The sequence below is a fragment of the Callithrix jacchus genome, chromosome 16 (assembly GCF_049354715.1).
Source record: "Callithrix jacchus isolate 240 chromosome 16, calJac240_pri, whole genome shotgun sequence".
Classification (NCBI taxonomy): Eukaryota; Metazoa; Chordata; class Mammalia; order Primates; family Cebidae; genus Callithrix; species Callithrix jacchus.
This window is the reverse complement of record NC_133517.1, coordinates 66,898,992-66,918,629: the sequence shown is the minus strand read 5'-3', so window position 1 is coordinate 66,918,629 and position 19,638 is coordinate 66,898,992. Positions and strand designations below refer to the sequence as shown.

Below are 19,638 nucleotides of genomic sequence, written 5' to 3'. Positions count from 1 at the left end.
GCTTTTCCCATCCATTATATGGGGATATTTTCTCAGTTATTGGATGTTTAGGAGTCTCTCAAGTGGTCTCTGACTCTCTCGGAGGGAACTGACTGGTGAAGGGATGTTTACTTGGTGTGCCCACAAGTGGAGGGAGAGTCAGGAGCTTCTCTTCGGCCACATTGCTGATGTCATGCTCTGAACAGAGGCTTTTGAACATCCCTCTAAGGAAGCTGATTTGAATTTGAGCTACTTGCTCTCCCTACAACCAGTTACTTGGTTATAGGAGTGGGCATTTGTGGTTTTGCTTCCCGAGCACCCAGTACCCCTTCTGGCAAATGCATTTCAAGTTCCCACTGGGGAGACCCCCCCACATCCTTTGGTTCCTATGATTCTCACCTTCAACCTCTCCCTCAAGTCCAGGAATGGTCAGGTGACATGGGCCTATCTGATCAGAATAGTCCATGGCCATATCCACAGTGATTGGTACAGGGCTGGCCACATAACCCAAGTTAGACCAAGATTCCACGTAACGGGAATCTTCTGGGAAGAAAAGCTCTCTATCAGGTGCGGTCTTTATAACCAATGGCTGGAGGACCGATACTTCCGGAAACCACACTTGGAGAACCTGAGAATACAGCCTGTGGAGGAAAAAGCACTAGAGAGGAAGGGGGTGAGAGATTCAGTGGTGATGCAGAAAAAAGGGAGAGACCAAATCTAGGAATCCAGTCATTTCCGGGACCAGGTTTTAGCCCCGGACTCCTCTCCTACCTGAGCCAGTACATTCCCTTCTTGCTTAAGGCAACCTGAGTTGGGTTTCTATCACTCAAAACTAAAACTGTGCTGACCACATGTTACCTACATCATCAATTCCATAGTTTGGAGCTCTGCCTGCCCCCACTCCCACACGCTGTCCTGATGAGAACAGACCTGGGCACAGGAAATTCAGATCATGGCCTCAGCCCACATGCCCGTCAACACAGAGCTGAGCGCGTTCTGCACCCTGTAGATAATCGCTACGCGATGTTTTACTGGTGAAAACTCCATTTCCAGTCTCCTCTTACCAAACTTACACTGTTTGGGAACTTCTGACAACTGTACCTCACCCTGCAGAAACAGCTAGACTAGAGGACTCACCTCTGCCGTGGTCTGTGGCTTGGGAGTGTAACAGTCAATTATATCGCTGCTGATGAAAGGCAGCAGCTCTGAAGACTTAGGGAGCTCACTGCAGCTAATGACCTGTCTGCACTAACTTTGTAAACCTTCACTTTCAGGTTCATGGCTCAGCCAAAAACAGTCACTCCACACTTCAGCTTGGCAAGTATGTTTGCACTGTGGAATGACATCCTTGTTGCTGTGGTTATCAACTCTCAGGAAAACATTTATAGTTGTTTATAAGCACCAAACCCCAAATATTTGCAGAGAACCCCTTTCAGGAGCTTGTGGCAGTATGGTAACTCACACAAAGTTATCCCACATTTTGTTCTTTATTTTCTTAAAAACAGAGAAAACTGTTCTCTACTCAAATCTGTAAAATGCATTAGCTCAGAGTTTCCATTTTAAACTGAAATCAAACCTATTTTCATATGGATTGGGCATCCAAGGCTGCTGTTTTTCCTAAGAGTATCTCAGTAAGTCCTAATACTCTGGATGACCCAGGAAGAAGAAATGTGAAAATGGAGACCAACGCCCATCAAAAAGCCCAGTGGGTGCGGTGGCTCATGCCTGTGATCCCAATACTTTGGGAGGCCAAGGTGGGCAGATCATTTGAGGTCAGGAATTCGAGACCAGGCTGGCTAACATGGCAAAACCTCATCCCTACTCAAAATACAAAAATTAGCAGAGCATGGTGGCACACACTTATAATCCCACCTACTCGGGAGGCTGAGGCAGGAGAACTGCTTGAACCCAGGTGGTGGAGACTGCAGTGAGCTGAGATCACACCATGGCACTCCAGCCTGGGTGACAGAGTGAGACTCCATCTTAGAAACAAACAAAAAAACCCAAGTCCGAACCAATGTTTTAACCACTTGTATACATATATGAAAACTCTAGTCCGTGAAAGGATTCTACAAATAACAAGCCTAGAACTGGTATTTTATACTCCTGGTTGACTTAGCAGTAGCAACTGATTTGATTTCAACAACACTACATATTTATTGACCATCTGTGTACCAGGCTCTATGCCCGGCACTGGAGTAACTTTACCGAATAAGCAGCCATCACTGACCTTGACCATTGGGAGCTTATAGCTGGTGGGGATGGCAGACATACACAAAAGAACAAACAATTCCAGATTGTTACAAGTGCTCAGAAGAAAACATACAGGGAGCAATCAAAGAGAATAAGGCTGGAATGGCTAGGAGGATCCGTCTGAGGACACAACATTTAAGCTGAGACTCCAGGATGTGATGACCAGGGAGTGGGGAACAGGAGGTACAGGGTACAGGACAAGGCCCTGCAGCAGAGAAGAACATGAAGTAGGGTCCTGAGACAGGATAGCATTTGCTGATTGTGAGGAACAGAAAGAAGGTCAGCGTGCTGAAGCCTCTTGGGGAAATGGGGTGGGGGCAGAGGAGGGTGCAAAGGCAGGCAGGGGTTAGATCGTTCTAGTCTTTAAAGGTCACGGTAAGAAATCTGAATTTCATTCTAAGTAAAATGGGCAGGAGCCTCAGAGGTCAGTGGTGGCTGTAACCAGGGGTGCAACATGATCTCCTGTAGGAGGAGTGAGGAGAATAATCCATGTTGGACGTAGTAAGTTTGAGACACCTGCTAGACTTCCAAATGGGAATATTAATTAGGCATCATCGAGTCTGGAACTCAAGAGGACAGATTCAGCTAGAGATATAAGTTGAAAGTGTATAATACAATTTGTATGTCTGTATAATTTGCATACAGACATCTTCAAAAATATTTTGAGGTAAGTTGGAGCAAGGGTACTCAACTGAGAGACTGAGAGCATAGAGTCACAAGAAGAAATCCAAGCCGGCTTGGCGTCATGGAAGCCAAAAGGAAACAGTGTTTTTAGAGGGAGGGAGTGATCAACTGGGTCAGATGCTTCGTGGAAGCTGAGTTGACTTACAGATTAATTCCAAAGCTTTGAGATTTAGAGCTAGGGCTAGGGGGAGGGAATGGAAGGATCATCTTAACAGGCTTTCCTTAGAGCCTGGGGATAATACAGTAGCACAGGGAGTAAAAGTGAAAACTGCAGGCTCCAGGGCCAGATTCCCTGCAACCAAGTTCCACTTCTGCCATTAACCAGCAATGTGGCCTTAAATAATTGTCCAGACCTCTGTGAGCTTTAGCTTGTCTTTACAAAGGAAATAACAATACTACCTACTCACAAAGTTGTTGTAAGGATTGAATGAGTTAATAAACAGCAAGTGCTTAGAAGAAAGTGCCTGGCTCATGTTAAATGCTTGGTGAGTACTAGCTATTAGTAGTATTGTTGTCACTGCTGTTGTTATAATAATGAATACTTAGGGCCAAGTGCTGGGTTTTACTGGTATTGTCTCAGGTAGAAGTTACTGTTATACCCATTTTGCAGATGAGGAAACTTGCCTAGGACCACCCAGTAGGCTCTAGGGTGGAAACTGGATTCACCGCCACGTCAGACAGCCTGTGTTTTTAATCACTACTCTGCAGTTCCACCGTGTGACGCCAAGATGGCTGGTTAAAGTCCAGGGCAAGGGGAGAAATGGCTGACTAATGTGCTAATTGTGTTTCTGCTTCAACTTGCATTTCCAGAGATACCTGTGGTTTGTAATTGGTGCTGGCATGTTTATAGGTATTATAAAACCAAATCTTATTTTGCATTTCATAGGTTTAAAGATGAATAAAGTAAGGTGCTTGTGCTAGGTTAGAGTTGTATAAATTATGCTCCAAGAAACCCCAGTTCCTTCCCCAGAGACCATAGAGTTTGGTCCCCTAATATGTATAAAGTTCTGGAAGCAGCCTGACCTACCTAAGCCGGGACAACTCTACTCTCTGTTCTAAACACTGGGCTCTCTGTTTAGCTTTCTTTTTTTTTCTTTTCTCTCTCTCTCTCTTTTTTTCCTGAGAGATGGTCTTCTTCCATTGCTTAGGCTGAAGTGCAATGGCACAATAGCAGCTCACTGCAGCCTCAACCTTCCAGGCTTAAGCGATTCTCCCACCTCAGCCTCCCAACTAGCTGGGACTATAGGTGTACAACACCATACCCAGCTAATATTTTTAGGGTTTTCTTTTTCTGTAAAGATGGGGTCCCATTATGTTGCCCAGGCTTTAAGCTTCCATTTGAAGAAAATATTCTGAGGATGCAAAAGCTTGAAAACCACAATATTTTGCATTTCTCAAACTGCAACCTCAAAGAATCACCTGTGGTAGTTGTTAAAATACAGGTTCCTTGACCCTACTACAACTTAAGGAAGGGGCTGAGAATCTGGTTTTTTTTTTTTTTTGAGATGGAGTCTCCCCTTGTTGCCCAGGCTAGAGTGTAGTGGTGCCATCTGGGCTCATGGCAACCTCCGCCTCCCAGGTTCAAGTGAGAGAATCTGCTTTTTAACAGCTCCCCAGGCAACTCACATGCATATTCAAGCATGAGAATCAGGAAAGAATGCCCACCATTACCTCGCTGTCTCACATAGTAGCCACTACTTATAGCTAACTTTAACTTAAACATAAATTCACTAAAATTATAGGAACTTTATAATTTCCGTTTCTCAGTTGCACTAGACTTGTTTGTTTATTTATTTATTTTTGAGATGGAATCTCGATATGTCGCCCAGGCTGGAGTGCAGTGGCACGATCTCAGCTCACTGCAACCTCCACCTCCTGGGTTCAAGCAATTCTCCTGCCTCAGCCTCCTGAGTAGCTAGGATTACAGGTGCATGCCACTATACCCAGCTAATTTTTGTATTTTTATTAGAGGAAGGGTTTCATGATGTCGGGCCCCCCTCTAGAGTCGGAGGCTTCGGCAAGCCAGCAGCCAGGCGGGGAGGCTCTGGTCCCAGCCCCCTCTCAATTACTTCCATCTACTTGCCCTGGCATTAAGAAACAGTTCCCTCTGTGGCCTCAACGTGCAACAGATCTACAGTTTCACTCGAAAGCACTTCCCCCTTTTCCGGACAGCCCCAGAAGGCTGGAAGAATACCGTCTGTCACAATCTCTGTTTCCGAGACAGCTTTGAGAAAGTACCTGTCAGCAGCATGCAGGGTGGGGCCAGCACACGGCCTCGATCTTGCCTCTGGAAGTTGACTGAGGAGGGACACCCACCGCCGCTTTGAGGAGGAGGCCGGAGCCTTGGCTCCCACTCGGTTGGAAAGTATCCAACAGTGCATGAGCCAGCCAGATGTGATGCCCTTTCTCTTTGACCTCTAACCCCAAGAAGTGAGAGCCAGCTAATACTTTATTCAATTTATCCTCAGCAAAAAAAAAAAAAAAAAAACTGGTCTCTAACTCCTGACAACCTGATCCGCCCACCTCAGCCTCCTAAAGTGTTGGGATTACAGATGTGAGCCACAAACCCAACCCTAGGCACATTTTAAGTCCTCAAAAGCCAAACATGGCAGACGCAAAACATTTCCATTTCACAGAAAGTTCTATTGGAAAGTACCAAAAGTCCCTTCCAGCCTAAATATTCTAGGAATCTCAATTGCTTGAATGACATACTCATGTGTTTTACACTAAGGCACCAAACTCAGTCAAGATCTCCTGGAATGTTCAACTATATATGGCATAATATGCTCTCTAAGAATACATGATGACATTAACCATACTAGACTGAAATTACCTGTTAGATATCTATTTCCTCTGACATACTCTGAGTGCCTTGAAGGCAGGTACCATGCATGTATTATTTAGGTCTGCATTCTCAGAGCATAGGGCTTAAACAAATGCTTGGAGATTGTTTAATAGGACCACATGACCTAAGTGAAATACGAAGCTGAAAATGGAATGTCCTCACTAAAGGCATTCACCAGTTAAAAGCATTCATACCTACTAAAACGGCTACTATCACAAAAACAGAAAATAACAAGTGTTGGTAATGATACAGAGAAATGGGAATTCTTGTGCGCTATTGGTGGGAATGTACAGTACATTGATGCAGCCTCTATGGAAAATAGCCTGACAATTCCTCAAAAATGTAAATGTAGAATTACCATATAATCTGGCAATTCCACTTCTGGGTATTTATCCCCAGCCCACCCAATTGAAAGCAGGATCTGGACATATTTGTATACCCATATTCATAGAAGCATTATTCATAACAAACAAAAGGTAGAAGCACCCACATATTCATCCACAGATGAATGGATAAACAACATGTGATAGGTACATACAACGGAATGTTATTCAGTCTTAAAAATGAAGGAAATTCTGGTAGATGCTATAATAGGGATGAACCTTGAGAACATGATACTAAGTTAAGTAGGGCAGTAACAAAAAGACAAATACTATATGAGTCCACTTATATAAGACACCTAGAGTCATCAAATTCATACAGACAGAAAGTAGAATGGTGGTTTCCAGGAATGGGAGGGGAGGGGAGAGAGGAGGAGTTGCAATTTGATGGGTACGGAATTTCAGTTTTGCAAGATGAAAATAATTCTGGAGATGGATTTGGCGGCAATGGTCGCACAACAATGTCAACATACTTAATGTCACTGCTCTTAAAAATAGTTGATGATAGTAATTTTTATGTTATGCGTACTTCACCAAAATTAAAATAGATAAAAATAAAGATTTTTTAAAAAGCATTCACTACTACCAGCCAGAGAAAATATATCAGTTCTCATGGTTTTGAGAAAATGGCTTTGGAAAAACTTTGGTTCTGAATCTAGCCTGCTGTACCTAGGCAGGTACTGGGGTCCAGGAGAGGTCAATGCCAAGATGAGACACAGAGGCACCATCGCAAGGCTGACCAAAGCATGCACGCTTCCTGTCTTCAAGACACTCAGAGTATGTCAGGGGAAACGGATATCTAACAGGTGATTTCAGTCCAGCATAGTAGGTGTAATAATGTATTCTTTGACAGCACATTATGCCTCTTTAGAAGGAGCTTCTTTGACAATCCCAGGCCACAGGGACCCCCTGCATTCTCTCAAACAGGAAGCACACACAATTCTCACCCATGGTCCCCAACCAGGGTGATCACCAGAACTCCCGGAAACACTTCGCCCTGGGTGTCTGATTCCACATCTAGAGGTACAAGAAAAACCATCTTCATTTTTGCAAAGTTGTGCAGGGGGGAGCCAGGGCTGGGAGCCCCTAATCCTTAGCACTTACATTCTGCCTCATGCCACTGCTTGTCCCATCTTATCTGGTTTGCAAACTTCTTGAGGGGAAGGATTGTAACTTATATATCAACCTTGAGAGTCAAAATCATTTGTGAAATATTTTTTAAGACTGCAGATGTCTGGGAATCACCAAACATCTATTGAATCAGCATCTCTAAGCATCTGTGTTTTTTAAAAGGCCTCCAAAAGGGATTCTCATACACACTCCTAAAGGGAGACCTGCTGCCTTTTAGGCTGTCAGAGTGCTTGATACAGAGAAGCTGTGCAATGTTTGCTGACAGAATAAAGTTCCTTTGAATAAGATATCTAATAGGGAAAAGGTGTGTGTATTCATCCGTGTTACTTATTCTACTCTTTTTCTATGAATATTTTACACATGGTTTAGACCATATGATGAATAACTAACAATAACAATTAGCATTTAGTGAGTACCTCATATGTGCCAAGTACTGTTCATGTGCTTTTGACTTAACTGTCAAAACAATCCTGTGTACGAGGAAAGTACTGTTATCATCTCCGTTTTATAGATAACGAAGCTAAGTGTCTTGGTCCATTTGTTCTGCTCTAATGGAAGAACTGGGGCAGGGTAATTTATAAAGAAAAGAGGTTTATTTGGCTCATGGTTCTGCAGGTTGTACAAGAAGAATGGTGCCAGCATCTGCTTCTGGTGAGGGCCTCAGTTTGCTTCCACCCACGGCAGAAGGGGAAGGGGAGCCAGTATGTGCAGAGATCAGATGGTGAGAGAAGAAGTTAGAGGAGGTGCTAGGATCTTTTAAACAAGCAGCTGACATGGGAACTTACAGAGTGAGAACTCATTCATGAGGAATCTACCTCCATAACCCAAACACTTCCCGTTAGGCCCCACCTTCAACAGTGGGGATCACACTTCAACAGGAGGATTAGAAGGGTCAAATATCCAAACCATGGCACCGAGGCACAGAGAAATTAAGTCATTTCCTCAAAAATAAACCTTTCTTTTTTTAACATGACAGTTATATCATGAGCATTCTCATAACTTTCCTTCTTTTTAATGGCTGCATTATTTTACCCTAATTTGTTTTTCATCCTTCTACCCCTAATTTGTTAACCGACTGCTCATTGTACAGCAAGATTTTATCTTGTTTGGAACAATCATGGATCTTGTTTGGAACAATCATTGTTTGTAATCATTTTAAATGATGCCCTAATGGACATCTTTGTGCAACCGCTATTTTCCATACTCCTGAAAAACTTTCCTCAGGAAAATCACAAGGAAATGTTCTGATGGTCAACGGTGCTAATTAGTGACCAAGAGTCTTCATTGAGGGGAATGCGCTGAATGGGCCAGGTAAGCCCTTCTCCCTGGAAGGTGTTAAATGTCTTGGACTACTCCCCCAAACAAGCACCAAACATTTACTGTGGGCCTGACACTCTGTCAAACATTTGATCCCACTTGGCCCTCTCAAAGACTCCTGGGAAGGCCAAGCATAGTGGCTCGTACCTGTAATCCCAACACTTCGGGAGGCCAAGGCAGGAGGATCACTTGAGGTCAGGAGTTTGACACCAGCCTGACCAACATGGTGAAACCCTATCACTACTAAAAATACAAAAATTCGACGTGTGGTGACGCACACCTGTAATCCCAGCTACTCGGGAGGCTGAGGCATGAGAATCGCTGGAACCTGGGAGGTGGAGATTGCAGTGAGCCAAGATCTCACCACTGCACTCCAGCCTGGGTAACAGAGCAAGACTCCATCTCAAAACAAACAAATAAAAAGACTCCTAAGGGGTACAGATGGGATGCCTGGAATCAGTGAGAGTAGGAAATGTACCCAAGCTCACATGACTAGCGAACAGCAGAACCAGGAGAAAAACCTGGCTTACCATTTTAACTACCAGGCCCAGCTTTCCAATCAAGTTATTCTTTCCCCATGACTCCCTCATTAAGCATCAGCATAAGAAACAAAAACTAATGACAGTAGCAAGAGAGGGCCTTTCCCATCAACCAGGGACCACATAAGAATGTCCCTGCCGAAGCATAAGAAAAACATCCATCTCACTTCCCTCGCAAGAAAGCTGGAAGCACTCAAAGTAACACAGAGTTCCTGCCCTCAAGGTGCTCACCCTTTAGAGGCAGAGGTTAAGTGGAAAGAAAGGGAAGGCAATAACACATCCTCAGGGCCCACCATGCACCAGGAACTGTGGGCACTTTCTATCATTATGTATGTTTGGAATGGGTTGAATTGTGTCCCCTTGCAAAAAGTAAAGCTCTTAGCCACCCCCTCATATAGGCACGTGAACTTATTTGGAAATGGGGTCTTTGTAGGTATCATTAAGGTGGTGATTAAGATGAAGTCATATGAGAGGGCAGTCCTGCAATCCAGTATGACTGCTGTCCTTACAAGAGAGAAGAGAGGCACACAGGCAGAATGCCACAGGACAACACAGGCAGGAACTGGAGTGATGAGGCTGCAAGCCAAGGAACATCAAGGACTGCTGGCGACACCAGAAGCCAGGAAGGGCAAGGAAGGATTCTCCCCTACAGGTTTCAGAGGGAGCACGACTCTACCAACACCTTGATCTTGAACTTCTGGCCTCCAAGCTATGAGATGATATATTTCTGTTTTTTTTGGGAGACTGAGTCTTACTCTGTCACCCAGGCTGGAGTGCAGTGGCACAATCCCAGCTCACTGCAACCTCTCTGCTTCCCGGGTTCAAGTGAGTCTCCTGCTTCAGCCTCCTGAGTAGCTGGGATTATAGGCGCCCACCACCACACCCAACTAATTTTGTATTTTTATTAGAGATGCGGTTTCAGCATGTGAGCCAGGCTGATCTTGACTCCCCATCTCAGGTGATCCGCCCACCTCAGCCTCCCAAAGTGCTGGCGTTACAGGTGTGAGCCACCACGCCTGGCCACATTTCTGTTGTTTTAAGCCGCCAAGTTTGTGGTACTTTGCCACGGCCATCCTAGGAAACTAATGGGACATTTTGTAGTCGTTCATTTCCATCAAAGCAGATGTTTTTGTTTCCCTTGGTATCCTGGCAGCTGGCACAGATCCTAGCACATAGTAGGTCACCAGAAAAGTGATTTTTTTCTAAAAAGTATACATGTAGTAAGAGGAAGAACCACGTATTTTATCTCTACTAAGAGATGTGAGCAAATCGGGTGCTCAGGAACCATTTGTAGAACAAATACATTTTCTAAAAACAAATGAAGGATAAGCTCAAGAAGGCTTTACAATGAGTCTTATTCATGTACTTCCCCAGGATTTAGCATAGGACCTGGCACACAGTCACTGCTTAATACATTTTAAAGGCGGGAAGGGAAAAATGAAGAGTGGGAGGAAGACAACACCAGGGTCATAATTTCCCATCTCCCAGTTTCGCCAGAACCTTCCTTCCTTTATGTATCTAATTGAGGTAGAGTCAATGCTGTGGAATAACCAGTTGAATTTTAAATAGACTCGATTATTTTGAAAGGGCTTTCGCGGCAGAACTTCAATACTGTTTTTCTAAAACACATTTCTTTTTATTTTACATCCAGAAATCATAAGGCTTCCTAACCCTTCCAACTATGTTAGAAATGCAGAGTTGAGAGGTCAGCCTTCTGCATTCAGCTCCAGGGACACGCTTCCCGTCCATGTGCAGCATGTGTTCCTGACCCCTGCCCTGCAGCCAAAAAGGGACATCAGCTGGGCTCAGGGAAATTCAATTTGGGCTGACAGCCGGCGGCATGATAATGACAGGGCGTCTGCTTGACATTTGGAAAGGCAAAAGAGGGAGGGGGAGACACAGAGGTTTCTCATGAGCTTGGTTTAGGAGGGTCTAAAGTTTAGGTCACTCTGTTTCTACATATGGAGAAAAACATGAACATAAAGCTAGCTGATTTCTACTGCTAGATCAGAATCAGAGTTTTATTCCACTTTCATGTGCTGTGCTCCTTTCTCCCTGAGGGCATTTGGGGTGAATAAAGGACACTAGTCTTATTCTTTATTCCCGTGGAATTGAGTTTTCCCAGGGATGACAACTGCATTGCTGTGGCTTGTGATTTTATTCATTCATTGCATTCATATATTTATTTTATGAGAATTTTGTTGTCGCTGTTGTTGTCGAGACAGAGTCCCACTTTGTTGCCCAGGCTGTGGTGCAGTGGCACAATCCTGGCTCACTGAAACCTCTGCCTCTGGGGTTCAAGTGATTCTCCTGCCTCAGCCTCCCAAGCAGCTGGGACTACAGGCACCCACCACCAGCCCTGGCTACTTTTTGTATTTTTAGTAGAGATAGGGTTTCACCATATTGGCCATGCTGGTCTCAAACTCCTGGCCTCAGGTGATCCACCCGCCTTGGCCTCCCAAAGTGCTGGGATTACAGGCATAAGCCACCATGACCAACCCACATATTTATTTTAAATTAGAGCTCCCTGTATACATATTAGGTAAGTGAAGTCTCTGCTCCTGCGATTCCCTTGTCTTCTCCTCATGGAACACCAGATATGTTCCCAACTGTGACAATGAAAACAGGACAAGAAAAGCTGACCGCTTCTTAGTGCTGATTAAGCAAAGGATGGAGGGAACTGCTTTGAATTTCTTCATGTAGCCCTCCGGTGGTCAGCTTACTTACTGATGTGAGAACTTTTCCCCCATCAAAGGAGTTGGGGGAAAGACACTTCTGTGTTATTTTAGCAGATGCAGCCTGTGGGGCTGGGTAAGCTTCCATGCCCCTCCTGTGGCCCCAGGGCATCCCACACTGAACCTAACCTGGTGGCTGCTAATCTGAGTGGTATTTACCTCTTTCCTTTTCCTCTAGATAGGAAGCCCCATGAGGGCAGGATGTTGTCTATAGCATGCACCTTTGTATCCCAGGCATCCTAGCCAGGTTCCTGGCACATAAATAATAAGCAGTTATCAATACAAGTTAGATGAATGAATCAATCAATCAATCATAGAAATAAAGGTGCTGGCCTTGTGTTATAGCTAAGAGCACAGGCTTTGGAATCAGGCAAGTGTAGGTTTCACTCATGCTCTACCACTTTCCAGCTACATGACATGTTTTTATTGAAATATAAAGATACATACACAAAATTGTCTCTGTCATAAGTGTGTCATGCAAGGAACTTTTACACTAATGAACCATCACCCAGATTAGGAACCATCACCCAGATCAGGAAACAGCACATTAGCAGAATCGCAGAAACCTGCCCTATGCTCCCTTCAAGTTGATATCTCCTACCCACCCAAGGGTAGACCATTGATGGCATCTGACAAGTTACTATCCTCTCTGACTCTTATCTTCTATTGGGGAAAATAGTACTTACCATGCTATGAGTATACAATTTAAAAATAATAACGGTATAGTAGTAATAGTAGTACAAGAGAAGCAGAAGTAGTCACAGCAGTACTAGCAGCAGCAGAAATAACAGTAAGGGCCATAGTAGGAGTATCAGTAGAAGCAGCAGTCATGGTAAGAGTGAAAGTATGAATAGTAACAATGGTAACAAAAGGAGCAGTAGTACAAGCAGTAGAGATACCGGGACCAATAGTAATAGTGATAATAGCTAAAACTTACATAGCACTTACCTTGTGCCAGGCACTGTTCCAAGTGCTTTGCCTTAACCAGTACTCAAAACAACCTTTATAAGTATGTATAAAATAGGAGAGAACAAGAAGAAGCTGAGGCACAGAGGAGTTAAGGAGCTTTTCCAAGGTCACATAACTATGAAACCATGGATCCAGATTCAAACTCCAGCTGGTTGGCTGCGAAGCCTATTGTCTCAGCAGAATCTTTCAAGAACTATTAGCATGGCAAGGAAAGATTTGTCCTCCAATATTGGTTCTCTTCGTCTATAGTAACAACTCTCAGTGTGGTAAGCGCACAGTCTTGCAGAATAAAGATTACACTTCCCAGCCTTCTCTGCTGCAAAATTTAACCAGAGAACTAAATTCTGGCCAATAGAATGTAAGTAGGAGCAGGAGTTACAACTTCCAGGAAACATCCTTAAAGGATGGGACCTGCCTTTCTCCTTCTCGTTCTTTCTTTCTGCTGTTAGATGTGATGGCTAGAGCAGAAGCAGCTAAAATGGGGCCATGAGGTGACCTTGGGAATGGAGGCTCATATGACAGACAAATGAGAGAAAAAGCCCAGTTCTCCCATAGATTGCTGTAGAAAATCTGTACTACTTGTACCTGAACTTTTAGGTAAGAGAGACACTTCTCCAAGCCAATGTTCTTTTAGACTTTATGTCATTGCCAGCAAAAACGAATTCTAATAATGTACTGAGTTATTGCAATTATAATTAATATCACCTAAAAAGATACCTGCAAAACGAATACCATTTTGTGCTGAACTCTTGACTTAAAAAAAAAGAAAAAAACAAAGGTCACATAACTACAAAACCATGGATCCAGAATTCAAACTCCAGGAGTAATCCTATAATACACAAATTTTGAAAATAGTAAAGCTTCATTTACCATGGAAGGCGGTATCATGTCTGGATCACATCAAAAGCCTCTCTGCCTCTAGCCTCTCACCTCGTCCACCTATTTAGGAGACTTTTGCTTACCTTATCATCCTTTAAAAACCATTTTCATCCTAAAAATTGATGTGATTACAATGCCCTATGTGCCTACTTTACGTAAGATACTTTATCATATATTTTTCCTAAACTACACAAAAAAATCTGAAACATAAATATTACCCCTTTTTCATAGAAAAGAAAACAGAAAAAAAACAGAGAAAGTCAGTGTCTTATATGAGATCACATGGCAAGTCGGTGCCAGGGCCAGGATTCAACCACCCCTTCTAGCACCCGCACACTTGCCACCACATGGAATTCTTAGAAACCCTGGTCCCAACAGGTTACCCCTGTGCCAGTCACCCTGCTAATTTTAAGCTTCTCAGACTCTACAAGATTTCCCTGCCTAGTTTTTCATGGTTCTTCCTGTCCAGTCCAGTGTTGTATCATCCTCTAACACAGATCTCCATCTACTAAGGCCAGGTTCCTTAGACTCTTCATCAGGTGTCCCTACATCACGCCTCAGGATTCCCAGCTGCAAAATGGAATAAATCATACCTCTACTTCTCCCAAGAGATAACATGGCATAGAAAAAAAAGGCAAGGGTCTTACAGTCAGGGAAAATTGACTTCTATCTAGCTGGGCAAGTTCTTTATCTGCAAAATGAATGTAGAAATTCTTAATTGGCAGGATTGTTGGGTAGAGTACATGAAATTTTATTTTATTTATTTTTAATTTTTAATTTTTTTTTTTTTTGAGAGGGAGTCTCACTCTTGTCACCCAGGCTGCAGTGCAGCGGCGCAAACTTGGCTCACTGCAACCTTCACCTCCTGAGTTCAAGCGATTCTCCTGCCCCAGCCTCCCAAGTAGCTGAGATTACAGGCACCTGCCACCATGCCCAGCTAATTTTTATATTTTAGTAGAGACAAGGTTTCACCATGTTGGTCAGGCTGGTCTTGAACTCCTGACGTCAAACAATCCACCCGCCTCAGCCTCCCAAAGTGCTGGGATTACAGGCATGAGCCACCGTGCCCGGTCTGAAATGTTTTTAAAGGACTTAAAATGCAGTGGACTCCAATAGCACCTTATATTATTGATGGTGTCACTGTTGTTGCTACTCTCGACTTCTTACAGGCAACTTTCCTTCTAAACAAAGGCAATGGATAATGTGACAGAAAACACAGTAGACCGTCTGCACCTCTACAAATGCTAAAGATCTATTCTCTGCTACCAATCGTGCCAACGGTCTCTGTTAGATTCCAGTGCTTGTGTTTGATTAAATGTTGCATTTCAACTCCCAAGAAGAATCCCTCTGTATCTCCCAGGCCAGGTTCTCCGGACAGGATGGGCTAGAGACCACTCACCGATTCCATAGTGAATCTCTGGACGAAAAACTGGAGAGCCTGGAGGCCGAAGATCTCATGTCTCAGCCGTCACATCAGAAAATGACCTGGATGGGGGCAGGAAAAAAAGATGGCAAGAGTCATCCAGTGAAACTGGGCAGAAGACATTGTCTCAGACCAAATGAGATTTCATTTGGAGGCTGCACCTTTGTCAGGAATGTTCTTGCACCACAGGAATATGAGGGAAACTACTATTTCAGCTTCCTACGGTGGGGCTGATACCTCCATCATCGAATCCCTGTGTGAGTTAAGTACTCAGGAATCCTTCCATCATTTATTTCTAGCTCCACATTGGAGAGCAATTTATAAGTCATTAACTTCTCTAGACCTAGGCTCCTAAACATAAAATTAAAGTGCGCTGACGGATGCAACAGACAGACAGTCAGACACCTTCAGCTGTGTGCGCATGAGAAAGCAAAAGTGTTCACCCGGCAAAGGAAACCAGTTCCAGGAAGAAGGCAGATATAGATTAATATACATATTTCAGGACAGCCCCTCTGAACCTGGGAGAGGATTTTAATTAATTCATGCATACCCAAGCTTAATTAATTGCTGAGTGCACAGAGCACAGGAAGTCTGGGATAAAAGGATGTTACATAAGGGAACAGCTTCAATATTTGCAGAATGGAGGGAAACAGAGGTGGGGATATAAAAATAAGTTGAGCCAAGGAACCTCCTTGGTTATTGTCCAGGGATTCCTAGCTCAATGTGGCATCTCCATCTAGGGACGAAAACAGAGAGACATCTCGGTTCCACAATCACCCTCACCCCTATATCCAATCCATCCCCAGTTCAAGTCTACTTTACTTCCTAAAGATCTTTTCACTTCTCTCTCCCCACCTCCACTGGTCCAGCTCTGGACGAAGCCTCCATCATTCTTACCTGGGCCTCTGCAGCTGCCTCCTAACTGATCTCCCCTCATCACCATTTCTCCCTCTGAAATCTAGTCTTCCATGCTGAAAGCAGGATACTTTTTTGTGGGTTTTTTTTTTTTAACCTCTTATTACAAGGAATTGTGTACAGACACAAAAACAGAGAAATGTATCATACATCCCCGGAACCCATCAACCAGTCCAATCACATTAACCCATAATCATACCCGCCCCATCCAAACCCTCATCCTTCCCGCCCATGCAGTATTATTTCAAGGAAACTTCCAGACATCTTATCACTCCAGTCATAAATATTATAGTATAGATTTCTAAGATAAGGTCTTTGGAAAAATATATCACTGTAAAACCACTACCATACCTAAAAAAGATGGCAGTAATTCCTTGATATCATCAAATATTCACACAATGTTCAAATTCCTAATAGTCTCATCAGTGTCAAAAATGTTGTTTTTAACAAGTGTTTTCTTAAAACCCAGATCCAAATAATACTGACACTTAACAATTGAATGATATGAAGAATACAATATTTTTTTTCTTGGTTAATGAATGAGAGCTTCTTATGTTGCTCAGGTTGGCCTTGAACTCATAGCCTCGCCTCCTCAAGTGCCAGGACAACTGGCCAGAGCCACCGCAGCTCCCTGAAGAATACAATTTTGAAAACACAAACTTGATTGTGTCGTCCCTCAACTCTCCTCCCCCAGCTTAGCTTCCCTCAATAGCTTGTCAGTGCTTCAGAATAAAAATCCAAACCATTAAACATGTTCTGACTCTTGTCCACCTCTCTGACCTTACCTGTCCACCAGGCACAACGCTGCAGCCACAGGACATTTTCTTAGATCCTGGAACATGCTGCAGTCGTTCCACCACGGGCCCTTAGCCCATGCTTCTCTCTGCCTGGAAGGCTTCCTCTCTCATCTTCTGGGTCTAGGTAACTCCTGTACTTCCTTAAATGTTACACTCTCAGAGAAACTCTGCACCTTCAGATTAGACAATGGCATTCATCTCAGTTTTTAATGTAAAGGTTGATTAATATCTGCTAATTTGATTCAATTATAAGCTACATGGGCACAAAGACTGTGTTTGAATTTGTTTACTGGTGTATGTTGCAGCACCGACTATACAATGCCCAGTACAACAATATTAATAAATATTTTTTATTTATTATAAATAAACTTAGATTTATTTATAATAAATAACACTTCCTTCAAACTTAGACGCCAACAGCAATTGAATCTTCCTGAGCACTGAATCACAAATTTAAATTAGACGGGGAACTGACAAGCTGATCTTAAAATTCATATGGAAATGCAATGGACTCAGGATAGCCAAAACAATCTTAAAAATGAAGAACAATGAAAAAAAAACACAAAGAACAATGTTGGACTCCTGTTTCCTGACTTTGAAACCTACAAAGCTACAGAAATCAAGACAGTGTGGTACTGGCAAAGGATAAGCATATGTTCTCCTTCAGAATCAAAGATCGTGATCTTCCTATAATATTTACCTCCAGAACCCAAATTTATGAAGCACATGCTTACAAACAATAAGTATCTGTTACTTTCATATAGTCAGTGCTTCCCCCAGCCCATTCCTCAGTTTGTTATTCCTTTGCTTTTCTTGCTTCACCCAAGTGGGCCAGCTGAGTTAGCACGGTAGGCTGGGTGAGTCTTCCCAGTTCTTTACTTCCAACATGACTATATATGCACTATATATTTCTGCCCTTGGTCATGGGACTTTGTGTACTTCCCACTAGAGTGAGTGGTGTTTACTTCCCTGTCTCACTGGATTCTGGACTGGATCACTGACTTGCTTTAGCCAATGGAATGTAGCTAGAAGCAGCAGTATGCTGGTCCCAAGTCCATCCCTCTTGCCCTCCTATGATGCACCACAAAAGGAATACGTCTCCATGGCCACTGTCTGTTGCTGCCTTTTAGTCTGAACTCAGATCAAAGACATGTGGAGCAGATGTGAACCCAACCATAAGTCCAGCATGAACCAGCCATGCACAGGCGAGATCAGCCAAACCAAAACCAACCCACAGATCCTTGAGCATGAAGACACAGATCTCTGTCAAACAAGCCTCTGACATTCTCAAGTTTTTGCTACTCAGCAAAAACTGCCTAATTCACATGGGAATATTAATTTATGAACACCAACAAGTACCAACACAGGTCAGGAAAATGAAAGCCTTGCATACAGACAGCACAAGTACAATGACCATCGACAGCTACTCTTGCAGAATTCCCACCTCCTTGGTGCCAATTGGACCCACACAAGGGAGACACTGGGCCAGATTCATAGATGAAAAAATAGAAACTCACAGGATATGAAATAATGTGTCCAAGACAGTGTGTGGCAGAACTAAGATCCTGTTCTGGGTGTTCTAAAAACCTCCAAGCCAGGCTTACTCTGCATAAATCATAAAAGGGTCTTGTAGATGCTGTCCCATGAGTCTGTGATGCACCAGTCTCCCTCCACTCTTGTCCCATTCCTTCTGTGGGTCTTCACGAGAGACTGGTGGGGTCAGGGGGAAGGCCGCTGGGCCTAACATCGAAAGTTCCAGTCCCAGCTCCACCCCCACGCAGAGCTTCACCCTTGTCAGTGAGCCTAAAGAGGCCTCAGGTTTATGAAATGAGGCCACTAATCCCTGCCTGGCCTACGTCACTAGACCATCGTGAACCTCCAGAGACATGGAGTGTGAAAGAGCTGTGTGAGGTGTGACACCAAAGTCAGTTCACATCCTGCTGCCTTGACTCTGAACTCCCTCAAAGTAGGTTACAGCTACGTCTATTTCCATATCTCACCCATGGCACTTGGAGACTCATTTAATGCTTTGAGACTGATTTTTAATACAAATGGAGATTATTTCTTTCCAGTTAAGAAATTAATCCAGGTTCATCAGAAAAGATATTAAGGCGAAAAACGAAAATCAATTATTATCTCAATACCTGAAGATAAATACTGTTGCTATATTAAGGCCATTTTATTTCTGGGACTTTTTTTTTTTTTTGGTAATGCTGAAACAAAGAATACGTTTCCATTACCATGATTTTCTTAGAAGCAGGGAACTACCCTGCTCTTGCTGCCTAAAGACGGAATGAAGAACAGAAGAAAGTTCATGATCTTAAAGGACTAATGTTCATTCATTCGTTATTTTTTTATTCCATAAATATGGGTCACCCGCTATGTGCTGGACACTGGACGATGATGATGATTGATGATGATGATGATGATGATGATGATGACAGCTTCCTTGCTACATCCTATATTCTAAAAATATGACTTATTAAATGTTGGCCCCTAGAACAAACGCATCTGGGTTAGAATCTAAATTATGAATCTTTGATGAGTTATTTATCCTTTCGTATTTTAGTTGTCTCTTTTTTTTTTTGAAACAGAGTCTCACTGTGTCACCCAGGCTAGAGTGCTGGAGGGCAGAGGCAGAATCTCTGCTCACTGCAACCCCTGTCTCCTGGGTTCAAGCAATTCTCCTGCTTCAGCCTCCCAAGTAGGCATGCGCCACCAGGCCCAGCTAATTTTTTGTATTTTTAGTAAAGAAGGGATTTCACCATGTGGGCCAGGCTAATTTCAAACTC

General features: G+C 43.4%; 1 protein-coding gene across 4 annotated transcripts in view; it reads right to left on the bottom strand.

The window, feature by feature from the left end:
* ASAP1 (ArfGAP with SH3 domain, ankyrin repeat and PH domain 1) overlaps positions 1-19,638 on the bottom strand; it is a 405,687-nt gene that overhangs the window by 345,952 nt on the left and 40,097 nt on the right. For all 4 annotated transcript variants that reach the window (XM_017965593.4, XM_008983260.5, XM_078353182.1 and 1 more), the window contains exon 2: positions 15,111-15,196. In XM_017965593.4, the coding sequence (XP_017821082.1) occupies positions 15,111-15,169 (59 nt within the window). In that variant the 5' untranslated portion in view covers positions 15,170-15,196. The remainder of the gene's footprint in view (positions 1-15,110; positions 15,197-19,638) is intronic.